Raw genomic sequence first — 17,042 nt, forward strand, 5'->3', positions numbered from 1 at the left:
GGGTGGTAACCTAGAGACCCTTTTCTTGCCATGTGCTCCTCCAAGCGTCCACCTTGGACAGCAGTCACCAAGGTCACCAGGGAGCACACCATGGGCTGTCACACTGTTCAACCCACACCAACAGACATTAGCACCAAACACATACCAGCCTTACTGCACCATCAGTGGCCATCTCTGATCCTCTTACAGTGCATGTCTGTACCTCAGTGTTGCACTTTAGACTGTGCTGGCACCTTTCATTACAATGCTGCTGCCTGGACACTTTGTGTTCAGGGCAGGCAACTTACTCATGGACTAGACCAGGCTGCATCTAAGGGCTCCTTATTTACTTTCTTAGCACTCACACACTTTGTGCCTACTTTGATGCCCATAACACCACTGTCTTGTCTTGCCTTTTGGTGCTTTGGTGCTTCAGCTGCAGCTAAAAGATTCACAGTCTTTCTGCCTGGCCTTCCTGCTTAGTGCAGGCACAAAATCAAACAGCTTCTCCTGGTTTTGGTCGTCATCAGTTAGGGGGATGAACATCCTGTTATACAGCAGCTTACTACATCAATCTCACAACTACACAGTGTACCACCTGTGTATTTAACATTCTTAAATTGAATATCTTCAGTCAAGTCAAGGGAGACATGCTTCAGTCAGTGAGCCCCATACAACAAGTTAAGATCAGCATTCAATGTCAGACCCGGGGCTTAAGCATATTCAGTCCACCACCCAGGAGCAAGGGGCGTCAATATCTCTACAGTCTGGGGAATGGACCACAGTCAACCCAATGGCGCCAGTGCAACAGACCACGGAGTTGGAGGAAGATGGTCAGGGAGTTTTACAGGGGTCTAGTGACTCCAATTGAAGCTGTCCAGCAAAGTTGCTCTGTAGGCTTCGACCGGGGTCAGTCCAGTGAAACTCAAGGGGAATAATTGGGGGCCACGACTGCAAGAGATAAGCCGAGCTATTTAACTGTGTGAATAGCAGAATTGGAGGCAGCTTATTCAAATTCAGAAAGGATTACATATGTGAAACGGGAAGCATAATGTGTGATAGAGCATTGAAAGGAAAAGATTAATGTGAGGGGGGGGGGGGATTATTAACTGGAAGCAGCCCTCTGGTTTCCATAGAGTGACAGTGCACTCCCACACCTGGTCTGTTTACTTGATATGCTTGCGGTTGGGGCATAAATTGGGGTGATGAAGACTTAGAGAAATTGGGAGGGAACTTGTGGAAGTTCAAAGCCTGTGGGATTCACAGGAAAGGGAATGTGCACATTTGGTTATTCACCAATTGTAAGGGCTTAACCTTGAGATTCACTGGTTCCTTGCATTGTGCTGTGAATAACAACTGTAGAATTCAGTTAAAATCTCGAATTAAAAGTATAGTGATGATTATATAACCATTGTTGATTGTGATACAAACATATATGTGGCTCATTAATGGCCTTTAAGAAAGGAAAACTGTTGTCCTTCCCTGGTCTGGCTTACATGCTCTTCCAAACCTACAGCAATATAGTTGACTCTTACCTGCTCTTTGAATTGGCTAGCAAACCACTTGGTTGCATCAACCACCAAAATGTTTCAGAAAAGGAATCAAACTCCTTGAACTACTTGGCCTGTGCACCAGAAATGACAATGACAAACTCAACCCTGTCACTCTTGCAAACTTCTCTGTGTCAATATCTGTGAGCTTGTGTCAAAATCAGGACAGCTGGTTCGCAACTAGTGGACTCACAGCCTGACATCGTCATACGCTCAGAATCATACCTTATAAACAATGTTCCAGACACCATAAATCCCTGGATATGCCCTGTCCCATCAGTAGGATAGAACCAACAGAGGTGTAGGCACAATGGTATAGAGTCAAGTCAGAGTTGCCCTTTGAGTCGTCAACGTTGACTCCAGATACTATGAAGTCTCAGGGCACCAGATAAACAGGGACAAGGAAACCTGCTGAGTACCACATTCCATCTTTCTTGACTGGTGAATCAGTACTCCTGCATGTTGAACAACACTTGGAAGAAGCACCGAGGGTGGCAAGGGTGCAGAATGTACTCTGAGAGGAGGACTTCAAGGTCAACACCAAGAGTGTCTCAGCAGCACAACTACTGGCCAAATGTTTTGGGTCCTGAAAGACTGGACTTGGTCTGTGGAAGGTGGTAACGAAACCAACATGGAAAATAAAACATATTTGACTTCATTGCTATCAACTGGCCTGCCATAGATACAGCTGGCTGCAGCACTATCGGTCAGAGTGACCACCGCACGGTCCATGTGAAGATGCGAGTCCATCTTCACATTGAGGATGAGCTCCATCATATTTTGTGATATGGTTCAGACTGATCTGGCAGCTCAAGATTGGGCGTCCATGAGGTGCTCTGGTCACTGGCAGCAACAGAATTTGTGTTCTAAAATAATTTGCAACCTCTTGGCCTGGCATATTCCCCACACTACTAATACCATTAAGTCAAAGGATCAACTTTGGTTGAATGAAGAATGCAAGAGTGCATAACAGGAGCAAAATTCAGTATGCGTAACAGTATATCTAACATCAACCTAGTGAAGGTACATCACAAGATGACTTACATAAAAGTGATAGGCAGAGCTAAGCGACTTGGCTAAAAAGATTATATCTAAGCTCTGCAGTCCTGCTACATACAGTCGTGAATGGTGGTAGCAGTCAAACAACCCACTGGAAGAGGAAGTTCCACAAATATCCCCATCCTCACCGAGGGGGCAGTCCAGCACATAAATGAAAAAGGTAAGGTTAATACAATTGCAACAATCTTCAGTCAGAAGTGCTGAGTGGATGATCCATCTCAGCCTCCTACAATGGTCCCCCATGTCACAGATACCAATCTTCAGCAAATTCAATTCACTTCACATAATGTCAAGAAACAGTGGACGCCCTGAAAACTGCAAAGGCTACACGTCCTGATGTCATTCCAGCAAAAGTGCTAAACAAGAGCGCTCCACAACTAGCCATGCATCTCGAAAGACTTTTCCAATGCAGTTATAATACTGGCACCTGCCCAATAATGTGGAAAATTGCCCGGGTATATCCTGTCCCAGGATAGTTCCAAACAGGCCAATTATTGTTCCATCAGCCTACTCTCGATCATCAGTAAAGTGATGGAAGATGTCATCAACAGCGCTATCAAGCAGCACCTGCTCAGCAATTATGTGCTCAGTGATGCCCAGTTTGGGTTCAATCAGGGCCACTCAGCTCCTGATCTCATTACAGCCTTGGTTCAAACACGGTGAAAAGAGCTGAATTCCTGAAGTGAGATGAAGATGAGTGCACTTGACATCAAAGCTGTATTTGACCAAACGTGGCACCAAGGAACCCAATCATAACTGGTGTAATTTTGAAATGGAGGACAGCTCTCCACTGGTTGGAGTCATACCTGACACACAGCAGGAAGGTTGTGGTTGTTGGAGGTCAGTTATCTCAGCCCCAGGACACCACTACAGGAGGTCCTCAGGGTAATGTCCTCAGCCTAACCATCTTCAGCTGCTTCAGCTATGACCTTCCCTTCATTAATAATGTTCGAAATGTTCGCTGATGATTGTACAATGTTTAGCACCATTTGCAACTCAGATACTGAAGCAGTCAATGTCCTGATACAGAAAGACAAGGACAATATGCAGGCTTAGGCTGATAATTGGCAAGTAACATTCACACCACATGAGAACCGGTAACAACAATCTACAGCAAGAGAGAATCAAACAATAACCTGTTGACTTAATGACATTACTTTTGCTGAATCCTCCACTAGCAACATCTTGGGGATTACTATGAATCAGAAGCTGAACTGAACAAGTCATACAACAGTGGCTATTCGAGAAGGAGATTGGCTAGCATTCCTGCAATGAGTAACTCATTCCCTGACTCCCCAAGGTCTGTCCACCTTCTCCAAAGCATAAGTCAGGAGTGTGTTGGAATACTGTACCCTGGATGGGTGCAGCCCCAACAACACTCAAGAAACTTCACACCATCCAGGACAAAGCAGCCCACTCGGTGGGCCCACAGCATCACATCTACAAGCATCCACTGCTTCCACCACTGAGAATCAGTAACAAAAGCGTGTTCCATTTATAACATGCACAGCAGAAATTCACCAAGGTTCCTTAGACAGCACCTTCCAAACCCACGACCATTTCCATCTATAAGGACAAGGGCAGCAGAAACACCAGAACACCACCACTTCAAGTTCCCCTCCATGTTGCTCACATTCCTGACTTGGAGATATATCATTGTTCCTTCCCTATCACTGGGTCAAAATCTTGGAATTCCCTGCCTAAAGGCCTTGTGGGTCAAACTCCAGCACATGGACTGCAGCAGTTCAAGAGAGCAGCTCACCGCCACCTTCTCAAGGGCAACTAGGGGTGGGCAATAAAAACTGGCCCAGCCAACAGAAGAATGAATTTAAAAATGGTGAAGCTTAGGCATTAACCTCCTGTGTGCAGATCATTTCCTTGCACTTTTGACCATATCATGTAGCGTCAGCAATCTCTCCCACTAATGAAACTGAAGCATAAGGGGATGTTTTGGAGCCTGCAAAGATGGACTCGGGCCGTGCCAATCACCTTCCAGGTACCCGAAGCCTGCAAGTGGTGGAGAGGCTGCTCACTTCACAGCTTCACCCATCCAACATTGTGTCGCGCTAAGGATGGGTAGGCTGTGTATCTTCAATGGTGTAGTTGCAGCTGGATGAAGATGCACATTAACAGCTGACAATGACCATATATTTACAAATGTAAGGATTGATTTACCTTGAATTGTCACCTGTTCCATCCACGTGCCCTCAGGTTCTTCTTGCTTCTTTCCCTCCCACTGTGTCTCAGTGGAGGCCTGGGTTCCATAGTCAGAGTGGAGGGACCCTGCCCTTCATAGAAACTCAGCTGGCCTTGGAACTTTGGTCAGGTGATCCCAGGACTATTTGTGTCTAGATGGCCCAGATGTACTGAGTGTGACCCAGCCAGATGCAACTGCATCCTCCTTGGCCTGACCTCTCACAGTGGTAAAGATGGCAGGAACAGCGGAACTAGAAGACCTATCCACCTTTGGAAGTTTGTGAGAGAAGGCTTCTGGTGGGGGGGGGGGGGGGGGCTGTACGTGGTTCCTCCTCCACCTGGGTGCCTCAGAGGTGGAAGAGGGGGCATCCTGTGGGGCTTCCCTCGTGACCTCAGCCACCATAGTCATGTCGATCGTAGCTGCAGGAGACAGAGGAAAGAATGTGTCACAAACAAATTGTAATCATTCTGGCATGTGAAGGATACATTTGTAGTTGGGGTAATAGCAGGGTTGGACACTGATAGACAATGCCTCTTATCTCATTCTTATTTGAGTGAGTTTAAAATTGGGTGTCACAGCTGGTGTAGGTGAGGGTACATTGATGAGAAGTCCTGGATGAATGAATAGAAATCACCAAGGCCAAGCAGGGTTAGCAGGGTTGGCAGTGAGGGAGTAAGGGCAGTTTGAGGGAAATGTTGCAAAGCAACACTGTGAGCCTTGGAGGGAAGTTGATGCAGTGGCAGAGTGGGAGTGAGTGTGAGGAGTGGAGAGAAGATGGTAGCACTCACCCTGGTGGAGTAGAAAAAGGTCAATGACTTTGTTCCTACGTGACTGGGAGTTCCTCCAGTTGGTTGAATTCATGGTTGAGTTTGGACCAGACTGGCATGATCTGGTGTTGTGGCTTCTTCTATGTCCTGTGCACCACCATGTTATTGGACCGAAGTTTCCTATCACTGTTAATAGAGCATTAATTTCCCTTTGACTGCCACGTCCTGGTGCAAATATTTTCAAGAGTGGCTCCAGCATTTGACAGGCTATGGAGCCAGACTCAGGAATCCTGTAGTAGTCATGCAGTGGCAACTACTTCTATCTATGGCAAGTGGGAGAATCAGGCTATTATTGGATGAATGGGGCATCTTAATGACGTGATACACAACTAATGAGGTGAGCTTGGAATGGTAGTGCAGGAAAATTCATGAGGCCTCATATAGAGAAACCTTCCTTGAAACTCAAGGCAATTGATGCCACCAATTCCAGCTAAACTTCAGCCCCAACATTTCCAAGACATTTCTCCTTCTGCTTCAAATAGTTAACGTCAGGAACAGCTCAGGAAACCAGTCATTTCCAATCCCAAATTGGCAATGATTATTTCAAGACCAACATACATTGCTAGTTGAGATCATTACCCATGCTGCACAAACTCAAGTCATAGAGTCATAGTCATAGAGATGTACAGCATGGAAACAGACCCTTTGGTCCAACCTGTCCATGCCGACCAGATATCCTAACCCAATCTAGCCCTACCTACCAGCACCCGCCCATATCCCTCCAAACCCTTCCTATTCATATACCCATCCAAATGCCTTTTAAATGTTGTAATTGTACCAGCCTTCACCATTTCCTCTGGCAGCTCATTCCATACACTTGCCGAGCAAAAGTGTTTAGTTTGGTAACTAAACATAAAGAAGTCACAAATTTCAGATTAATCCCAAAACTTCTTAGGGCAAAAATCTTTTTTCAAGTAAAAACTATTTTTATCATGGGATGTGGGCAGCACTGGCAAGGCCAAGATTTCTTAGGATCCCCAATTGAATTAAATTAATTGAATTAGCTTTATTGCCCATGGAAAGTTTACAAGTCACCACTTACATTATTATTTTAGGTACAAAGGTACCTATCTAGATAGAGATTCGTGAGTACAAATGCTTAGGAAAAAAAATTAGAAAAATAAAAATGAATGTCCAGCACTATCAACCTTCAAAAGTTCAAAATCATAGTTATAAATTAGAAAATAAAGGAATAAGAGTTCAGATTACTAGACCTTCCACGATAATATAATAAAGAAAACAAAAATTAAAAAAGAGACTCTAAGACAAAGTCCACGTAGTACAGTTCAAAAAGCCTTGAGGACTATGAGGCTGAATAGGTTGGGGCTATTTTCTCTGGAGCTTCAGAGCCTGACGGGTGACCTTTTAGAGATTTTTAAATCACGAGAGGCATGGATAGGGTAATTAGACAAGGTCTTTCTCTGGAGTAGGGGTAGTCCAGTGCTAGAGGGCATAGGTTTAAGATGAGAGGTGAAAAATGTAAAAGGGACCTTAGGGGCAACTTTTTCACATAAAGGTTGATGTGTGAATGGAATGAGCTGCTACAGGAAGTGGGGGATGCTGGTACAATTATAACATTAAAAGGCATCTGGATGGGTATATGACTAAGAAGGGTTTAGAGGAATATGGGCTAAGTGCTGGCAAATGGGACTATATTGATATAGGATATCTGGTCAGCATGGACGAGTTGGACTGAAGGGTCTGTTTCCATGCTGTACATCTCTATGACTCTGTGGCTGGATTCACCATAATGCCGAAGAAAATGCCCTTGAACAGATGATTGTGAACCAACTTCTTGAATTGCTGCAGTCCCTAGCACGTAGAGATGCATACAATGCTCTTAGGAAGGGAGTTCTAGAATGTTCCAACAGCAGTGAAAGTATGGCTAGATGGTTGGAGGGAAACTTGCAGGTGGTAGATGATAGGAGTTTCCAATTTGGAAGGTAAACAGAAATAGAAGGGCAGGTTAGAGAAAGAAAAAAATAAACTGAACAAAAAAAAAGGGCTAGGGAAAGAGGAGAGAGCAGGAGAAAACATATCATTCAATATAGAGAAAATTGAGGCATAATGAGGAGAAAAGAATTGAAAAATATATAAGAAAATGAACAGTTGTTCTCAGAAAAGGTACAGGAGATGTAATTTAACCTTGTTTTTCACAGTGAACAATGTCATGGAAGATTAGGTTAGCTGTTTGATGCAGTGCTTATTTCTCAACTGCATCCCAGATTTGTGAGAACAATGGTTGTCAGATGGATGCTCCTGAGCATTAATGCTTCAGTGACATTAACAGATTAATGATCAGCACATTATTGTCACAATTCACAAGGAAATAATTCACAAACATTCACTAGAAAACTGCCTGATGCCCAAATGACAATATATAGTAACACTACCATGATAAAGTGCCTTCAAGCACTTCCCAGGAATGCTGTCGGACAAAATTTGTCATTTAGCCTTGTGAGAAACGGGATACATGACATTTAGTCAGAGCAATAAGGTTTAAGGAGTATCTTAAATGAGGAAAAAGAGGGAATGAGGCAGGGAGACACAGAACCAAGTTCCAGAGCATTGTCTAAAGTAGCTGAAGGCTAGCAACATAATGCCTCTGGGATATGCAAGAGATTGTTGAATACATATCATGCAGTAATTAGAGTTTCCTGCAAAAAAAATCTAAAAAGAACTGTCTTTTGATAACAATTATTGATATAGTGTGCGTTTGAATTGAAATTTGGCAAGTGACATTTTTTTATGCTTTCTGTGCATAGTTGAGCACAAATACATCTGGAAGAGAAAGACCTCAATTTTCCCAGTGATGGAATGGTTCCCAACTTGGCAAATCCAACCTGGGATGGAATATTCTGGGACTGCAGGTGTTCGATCTGAAGGGACTGGTTTTTACATTGCAGAGGCTTCCAGGTGCAGGAGTGGTTGCACCAGCAATCTTATCTTAACCATGAAAGAGAAATGAAAGACAATCTTTCAGATCTCATCCCTCTACACTTTTCCCATGCCAACACATGCCACTTCACATCCCTCCGTGGACACCACATGGCCCATCATTCCCTCCGTGACAACCTATGACTCTTTATCCACCCCATTATCCATAATTTTCTCATACTAATGTAACCCCTCCTTTGCTCTTGCACCAACCATGCCAACTAATGCAGTATCTACCGTGGAAGGACCTCAAAACACATGCTGGGATCAAACAAAGTTTTTGAAGCTGGTATTGATAAATTCACTTTTGATAAACATACAACTGCTACATTTAAATTCATTTAATCCTTTCTAAAAATAAGCACTGGAATTTGCAGTCCTACTTCAAAAGGGTTATAATGACTTGAGGCAGCCAAACAGACAATCAACTGACAGGCAACCAGTTGTGGTAGTTAAAGTGTAAAATCAGTCACTCAGCACTAATCCTGTATTTGTAACCTGAGACTTATGTTGAGAGACAGAATGAAAAGCAAGCACTGATATTTTTTAGCACTACAGACAATCTTTTCAAATATTAAAATGAGTTTGAAATGCATTTACACTTTGGCAGCTCCTTTTGACAACTGCAATGAGTTCATGCATTTTTCAAGCACATTCATGTCTCCGTTGAAGAACCCCAAAAGGGAGACCATGACAGTTCCTGAGGTGTCCCAGGGCCATATCCAAAAGGATATGCCACCTCTCTAGATAAGTCCAGTACCTTTAGACCTTCTCCTACCAGGTCTAAAGTGCGCAATCATATTTTGAACAAATCCGAGTGAAAATCAGACCTTCCTGGGGCAGCTATCTCACTGAATCACAGGCGTCCAGTTTCAAACCTGTCCTAATTTCCTTCATCTCCACTCACACAAAGCACCAAATGAAAATGGTAGGTGTGGCATTCTAGATTCAGGCCCCTGCTGCCATTGTCAGTATTATAGGAAGTCTCTCTGCATGTACAAAAATTCAGATCAAACTGGTCAAGGTCTGGATTTTGACCTGATAGATGAGAAATTCCTTGAGACTCCGGAAGTCAGGAGTTTGAATCCCATTGTGGAATTGGAACACCACAGTGCGTGTGTGACATCCCTGACCAGTATCCCTCAGACATCAGCCATATTTACAATCTGACGTCCAACTGGATAGGCATTGAAAGTCACAGGACCTGGTGATTCCACAGTGAAGTTTGGAGAAAATCTCAGGGATGGTAAGGGATTTGGTCTTGAAGGTGAGGCTGATACTGGAAAGAGAGCCATGGCAGGTGACAATGTGAGAACCTCAGGGTAACAATGGGGGAGGGAGGAGGAGGTGATCAGAACCCTGGGAGTACAGTTGGGAGCATAGTAGAAGAGGTGTTCAGGGATGCCTTGAGGTGATGTTGTGGTGTCTTTCTGAGGTATGGTGTGGAAGTACTGTTGAAAACCTGCTGAGGAGAGCTCAGACATTGTATTTAATCAGAGGACCCAGGAAGGGATGTGATCAGCCTCTCTAGAGTGAAGTTTGGGGAGGGTTAGGCATCATGTGGGGAGGGTCAGAGGTGATGGCCAATCACAGTGGTTTCTCACAGAGGTACACTGAATTCAGAAGATAGATGTAAAGCCACTCACCTTCTGAATCCTTCTGAAGAAGGGTTACACCCGAAACGTCAACTTCTGCACCTCCTGATACTGCCTGGCTTGCTGTGTTCTTCCAGCCTCCTGCCTGTCTACTTAGTCAGTGTGCTAGCAGTACCACGTGCCTGTCCCTGAGGAAGCCACATCTTGGGGTATCACTGGTATCTGTGGGCCAGTGACCCGAGAGAAAGTAGGATGATGGGATTGGTTCTCCATTGTTAAGTGGATTAGCCATGGTAAGTTGCCCATGGTGTCCAGGGATGTGCAGGCAAGGTGGATTAGCCATGGGAAATGCAGTGTTATTGGGATTCAGCAGGGAGGTGGGTCTGTGTGGGATGGTCATCAAAGGGTCGTTAGGTCTCAATGAGCTGAATGACCTGCTTCCACACTTTTGGATTCTATGATTCTCTGGTTGATGTATGATGATGGGGAGACAATGGAGTATTGGGATGACTTTAAGAAAATACAGGTCAGCATGGCGAGATTAGAGCAGAGGCTGTGCAATTAAATTGAGATTGATACAGGATTATGAGGAGAGAGTGGACCAGTGAAACTCCCTTTATATTACAGTAACATTGAGCTGAGACGAACACAGTGGGTCAAGTGCTCTCTCCATTGTGCTGAACGATCCCACAGCCCTAAAGAAATTTCAGTTCCCAAATACTTGTTTTTTAATTATGCTGCATGCCAACACTATTTTGCATGGCTATCTTAGCAAACTTTCTGTATCTGCATGGCAGTCAGATTATTAGCAACTGATTTTAAAAGCTGTGCCTATTTAGATTTGATTTCCATGGTGATGTAGTGTACTGTTTGTCTATGATGTCTAATCCTGTGATCGTCAAGTGTGGTGTTCAGATTCCTGTGGTATGTTGGTAACAATCCATAGCATCAATTTCTACAATGGTTTGAGGAAAATCAAGCTGTGATGTCCATTTCACGAAAATGGGATATTTCTTACAATGCTCGCTTGAAGTTATTAGTCGTCCAGTAGTTCAGTGGGTGAAAGGAACTGCCAAATTATAGATTAAAACAAACTGAAATAATGTTACTTGTGTTACTCTGCACAAGTTTAAAATGTTCTTTACACTTTTTAATTAACCCAGCAGGGGTTAAAGGTTTTCAGTTGCTACTCTCGTTAATGATGTGTTATTCTCAAATGACCCATATAGTAGTTTTGTAATTGTATATTTTTTACAGTCCCACCATTTGGTTTTTAAACAGTCACTGCATCTCTGTCCTTTGTTTTTAAATGGTTAAGTTCAGATATGAATAATTCAAATGCTGCAGCAATTTGACTCCACATTCCAAACTTGTCCAAAATTCATTCCAATTCATCCAAGATGAATGATGAATGTTAAAGAAGATTATGCACCAAGTTTTTTAAATGTTGAGAAGTAACAAGCACACATATATTCCACACTGAAGAAATGCACAAACAAGCATGTTATTTAGCCAATATCGAAGGGTTTTGTGTTTGCTACTTGTTAACATGGGACCAGCTGATGCTCAAGATAGTCCAATTTTAACAGTAGCAATTCAATGCATTGAAAGCAACAAAGGTTCTGAAACTAAGTGAAGCTACACATGCAGTTAGACAATATTAATAAAGGAAGCTTGCACACACACGACAAGATTTTAGGCTGCAGTTGTCTACTTTGCACAGCACAAAACTGACTAAGCTGAATTCACAAATAAAAATAAGGTTTTGATCTAAGGTTTCCAAGTGCATATTGGCATTTTCCAGCATTGTTCAGAGGCTAATTTTCTTGGCTACACTATGTCCTCATTTTGGACTTGCCAGTCGACCCACACTCATCCAGTTAGTGTGGCATTTGATGCCACATCACAGAGGCCCTGCAACGTTGCCAATACAGACCCGTTCCCCAGGTTGGCTCTCCCATTGGCTAGTTTGGGTGCAAAGAGGCACTACAGCTCCAGCTCTGAGAGATCTGTAGGTGTAATCACGGCCAATGGTTTCTTTGGCTGTTAAATGTTCAGTGGGTAAGTAGACAAAACAAAGTGTCAATTCTGATCCTCTGCTGATAGATTTCCATTAGACCATTCAGACTGAGCGAAGATCTTTGTACAAGCCCATAATACCATTATTAAAGTGATTTTGCATTTTGTTTCCAATGAATGTTGCTACAAAAGGTAGAGAGAGGGGTTTGAGAATGTCTCTTTATTCCTTATTATCCTAGCAACACTAGGCTTGTACCTGTTGGAGCCAAACGATCAGACTACCATTGCTCCTGAAGAGTTCTCAGTCATTATAATGGAGGTGTTGAGGGCAAAGACCTGGTATTATGGTTTTCATAGCTATAGTACTTTGGGAATAGATGTTTTCTAGTGGGTAAAGGCATGCAAAATTGACCCAAGTATAATAACAATATCTGATAAGACTTGGCATAACATTTGTCAATATTCATTCAGTCATTCATGTGGATTCACTCAGTGGCAGGTCCTTGGCTTGTTGTCTCCTTCATCCTGCATCATTTCCTTGGCAATTTTTCATAGTGATGACTTTCCATTGCCTTCTAGGGACAGGAAAAAGAGAAAGGTTCCAAGTCTACCTCAGCTACAACAAATCAACCCCCCTCCATTGGCATTAGTCTTGACCAGATGCCAGCCAACTAGCCCCTGTATTCAAACTTATGAAGAATATTTCCATATTTCACTGCTTCACTTAGCAGTTCACATTCTTTGAATTGTACTGTACAATAGAATAATTCCAAGTACAATATTCTCTGTAATTTAATCAAGAGATGTTATTACCTTATATTAATCAAATGAAAGTTCATGTCACTTCATTTCAGTTGTATGGTACACTTGTGATTGCATTTTGTTTGTGCCAATCAGGGCTTCTAGAACTTACCACTGCTCAGCTCATTACATCTGAATTTCATCATGAGGTGAGTTTTATTTTGCTTTATACATATATTAAAACAAATAACATTTTTGAAAATTACAACAGATGACAAATTCAGTTGATAGTGGTAAAGAGCGCAAGTTGTGGAACATGATGCCTGCTGTCCAGAATTATGATGCAAACGTATGTTTGGATTTTTAAAAATGAACACAGACACGATATGCAGGTGAACATTTCAGCTGTAGGCCCTTCGTCCAAACTTTCAATTTGGGTTTCCAGCATTGCATTCTTGATTTTACTTTGTCTCTGCAACAGTATATCTAAGATAAAGTGCAATATTCAGAATTAAGGTTGATCACTTTGGATGTTCAGCTTCCTCCCAGTTAACAGGCAGGGTCACTTGACAATGTATTTGGTGATTTTCAAATGGTAATCACTGATAGCTCTGAAATCCCAGCTCAGAGAGAGGTTTTCTCAGCCTGCCATGCCCATTGCTAGTGCCAACTCCACATTAGGCCTACCTACTCGCATTCCATTTCCTTGCGCCTTCCCATAACCATTAATACTTCTTCAACTCCCTCTTAAATGTCACGATTAATTCAGCTGAAATCATCACTTCAGTGTTGCATTCCACACTCTCATAAATCTTTGCATGGCAAAAAAAATCATTCTATTAATTAAATACAATGTAGCATGCTAATTGCACATACTAAATAGGTTCAGTAACAGGAGTCTGAATTAGGTTGAGCAGTGGAACTAAATTAGTTCTTATTTTATATTAATTCTATGAAGATCTCAGGGACAGTTTTCCAATGATTTATGCTCAGTGAGGTCATCAGCTAGAGATTTTGTTCTGTAGCATTATTTGAGAAAAAGCTAGAAGGCGAATCTGACTCATAGTATCCCAGGTCCACTGCTGGACTGGTCTGCATGGTTTTCCATGCTGGACAGAATACTCACCCAAGCATGTCATTCATATGCCCAAATCTTCCCAGATCATAATACCAAACAGCCTCCACTTCTTGCCAAGGTGGACCTCACAAATTTAGCATCCAAAGAGCACCCCTTCTTCATGCCCGAAACGTTGATTCTCCTGCTCCTTGGATGCTGCCTGACCCGCTGCGCTTTTCCAGCAACACATTTTCAGCTCTGATCTCCAGCATCTGCAGTCCTCACTTTCTCCTCACAAATTTAGACCAATTTATGCTTGTACCAAGTTTGTTGAAATACTGTGGATCTTTTTTGTTTTGTTGCATGGGGAGATATTAAATTGAATTGGTTGATTTGGTATGGAGTGATGCTGCGTCCTCACAAGAAGGGGCAGAGGAACACATGACCTGTCAATATAAGAAAAGCCTGCAGTAGGTATGCGGGTTGCTATTATAGTGCCGGTTGGCTAACAACGTAGCAGGAAGAACAGAGCTACAGCGGTGGAAAGAACTGTGCAAAGGGAGAAAGGGGTAGTAGCAGGGAAGACACATCTAGAATGCCTTTGCTAGTAGAAGGGCTACACATGAATGCCTAAATCCTTGGAACAGTATCCTTTCACCAGCATTTCTACAGGACACGCAATGCTCCTTTCATCCACAACCTCCCATTGCAGTATCCTCTTTGTTAGAATCCTACAGTAAAACCACCACCAAAAACCCTGCCATAAAGGTTTAGTCAAGCAAGAGGTCCAATGATATGAGCAGAAAGGAACCATTCAGCTTCAGGTATTCTCTGCATGTCTGTCCTCTTAGATGCCTTTCCCTAATCTTGTACTTCTATACAATGCTACTCAAATAGCTACTCAAAGAGCTGAAATGACATGCCTGATGGGATTCTATTGACTTCCACCAAGAGAGACTGGCAGCTGATCTTGCAAAACCCTCTTGAGCAGCTCTGGTCCTTCAGAGATGGTTTCAGATTGTGCCACCTCAGCATGAAGGTCAGCAGCCTGGGTTGCCTGGCTGGCAGTCAAAAGCAGGGACACTAGCATTGTGATTCATGATAAGACACAAATGTTGTCACCTTTAGAGAGGACAATGGGTTTGTGAACAACTGTACTGCTGCCACTTGGTTATGGAGAACCTTCTCCTGCAAAGGGAGAGGTTGAACGTGAGTAACTGTGGTGCACTAATCATTGGGTGACTTGACGGTCATAGCTCAGCAGCTGGACGTCTGTGGAAACAGCAGGAGCTATGTTTTTGGCTGGCACTGCTGCATGGTGTATGAGTCTGAGAGACAGTGCCTGGATAGCAGGCAAGAGCTCTGGCTTGGGTGTGCATATGGACAAGTAATGGGACTGTGGGGCATTAAACAGTGTGAGAGGTACAATCCCTTGTCCTTCACCAATTATGCAAGCTGTTTGCCTCATGGGAGCCAGTGTGGGCGGGTCATAAATCTCAACTTCTGTGCTCAAAAGCAAATACAGATTGATTTCTGAGCCCTAATTTTCCAAGTGGTCTAATGGATAGTGACAGAACTCCATGATGTGCCTATTTATGCTGCATTAATATTCTGACAACTACCTCCCAGGAGGCAGGCTATTTGTGCTTGCATTATTTCAATGAAATGTTGGAGCCTTTGCAGCCCTCAAGTATTATTCTCCTGCTTTGTGCCAGCCCAGCAGCCATTTGATATGGTTCCCAGAAAGAGTAGATCTTAAGATTTCTCCCTGACTAGAGTCAGCAGACCTACAAGAATAAATTTTACTTTGGCAAAGAGCTTTAGTTGATCCTGGTGCCTGTTATTATCGTCATTTATCCATCCAGGTGTGTACTGAGATTGTCAACGAGCTTTCCCCTTCTGTAACAAGGATTTTTAGAATGGAACTATGAAAATAGACTAGTAATAAGATACATCAGAGGCATGCATAGAGGTATGTAAGCTCAGAATGAAATGTTATCTAAAGCATTACTTCACAGCTAACAGAAAAGGCAACACAGATAAATGTTTACAAAAGGAATGTTCTTACAATGACTGATTGATATCTGGAATTGTACACACAGCAGCGTAGGAGAGAAAGAATCTCTGGCACTATGTTAGACTTACCTTGGGTTTCTCTGCAAACTGAAATAGACGAGCTAAATAGTTTCCCTCAACTATATTTATCTTGCTGAGGTGATTACCTATAATGCAGAAAAAAAATCTTCACAAGCTTTTGTCAAGAGTACTCCCTTATTTCTGCACAGTGAGAACATCCATTCCACAAAGCAGAAAATCAATAAATATAACCCAATGAAAAATAAAGAAAAGCTAAAGGTGGAATTCTTAGATGTGATATTTTAACAGAATAATGAAAATGCTAAGCAAGGTGAGAAATTTTATTAAATAATGAACTGAGGATTCTTTTAAACATATTAAGCAATTTATTAAGAGAGTGCACAAAGGAATTTGTATATTTTAATATATATTTAAAGTGATGGTCAGCCAGTTTGTGACTTTTTATTGCTATCAGTGCTCACAGAATTAATATTATCAGCTCTTTTATTTTGTTAACTGCATTTCTGTATATAACAGGAGATTAATACTAAACAGACTTGACTTTTCTGAAGGGTGCAGCAGTGGGCCTATTGTAATTATATTTAAAATTTAAATAACATAAATGGCATGAACGAAAGAAAAACGACTATGCAGCTCTGTGTACCAACTGACTGTCTTCAGAGCTTAACCCATTGGTTCTCTAAGCTCAAATAATTGGTGTTGGGTTTTGGGAAGTCATGCTATCATAGCACAGCTGAGTGCTGCTATTCGTAGAGACAGAAATATGGAATGAAGCTGCTTTCCATGTGGCAGACCTAAATGAAGGTGAAAGTTAAAAACAAGTATATGCTTCTTTTCAAGAGGTCACTGTGCAACCAAGCAATGTTAGGTTTGCCCTTTTGATGGATTCTACTAGTACCACTATGAAGTATTTAATGTCTACTTTTTGCCAATGTGATGGTGGCATTAGAGTGTTGAATTTTGGTGGCTCAAATGGAAAAAAAT

The 17,042-nt window shown here is 42.5% G+C and overlaps 1 protein-coding gene across 4 annotated transcripts in view; it reads left to right on the top strand.

Annotated features, from left to right (window-relative positions):
* LOC140457898 (voltage-gated potassium channel KCNC2-like) overlaps positions 1 to 17,042 on the top strand; it is a 196,797-nt gene that overhangs the window by 171,523 nt on the left and 8,232 nt on the right. For all 4 annotated transcript variants that reach the window (XR_011953412.1, XR_011953413.1, XM_072551656.1 and 1 more), the window contains one exon: positions 13,061 to 13,113. Coding sequence is in view for 2 of the 4 variants with exons in the window: in XM_072551656.1 (XP_072407757.1) it covers positions 13,061 to 13,113 (53 nt within the window). In the remaining 2 variants the exon portion in view is untranslated. The remainder of the gene's footprint in view (positions 1 to 13,060; positions 13,114 to 17,042) is intronic.

Source organism: Chiloscyllium punctatum, chromosome 32 (genome assembly GCF_047496795.1).
Source record: "Chiloscyllium punctatum isolate Juve2018m chromosome 32, sChiPun1.3, whole genome shotgun sequence".
Classification (NCBI taxonomy): domain Eukaryota; kingdom Metazoa; phylum Chordata; class Chondrichthyes; order Orectolobiformes; family Hemiscylliidae; genus Chiloscyllium; species Chiloscyllium punctatum.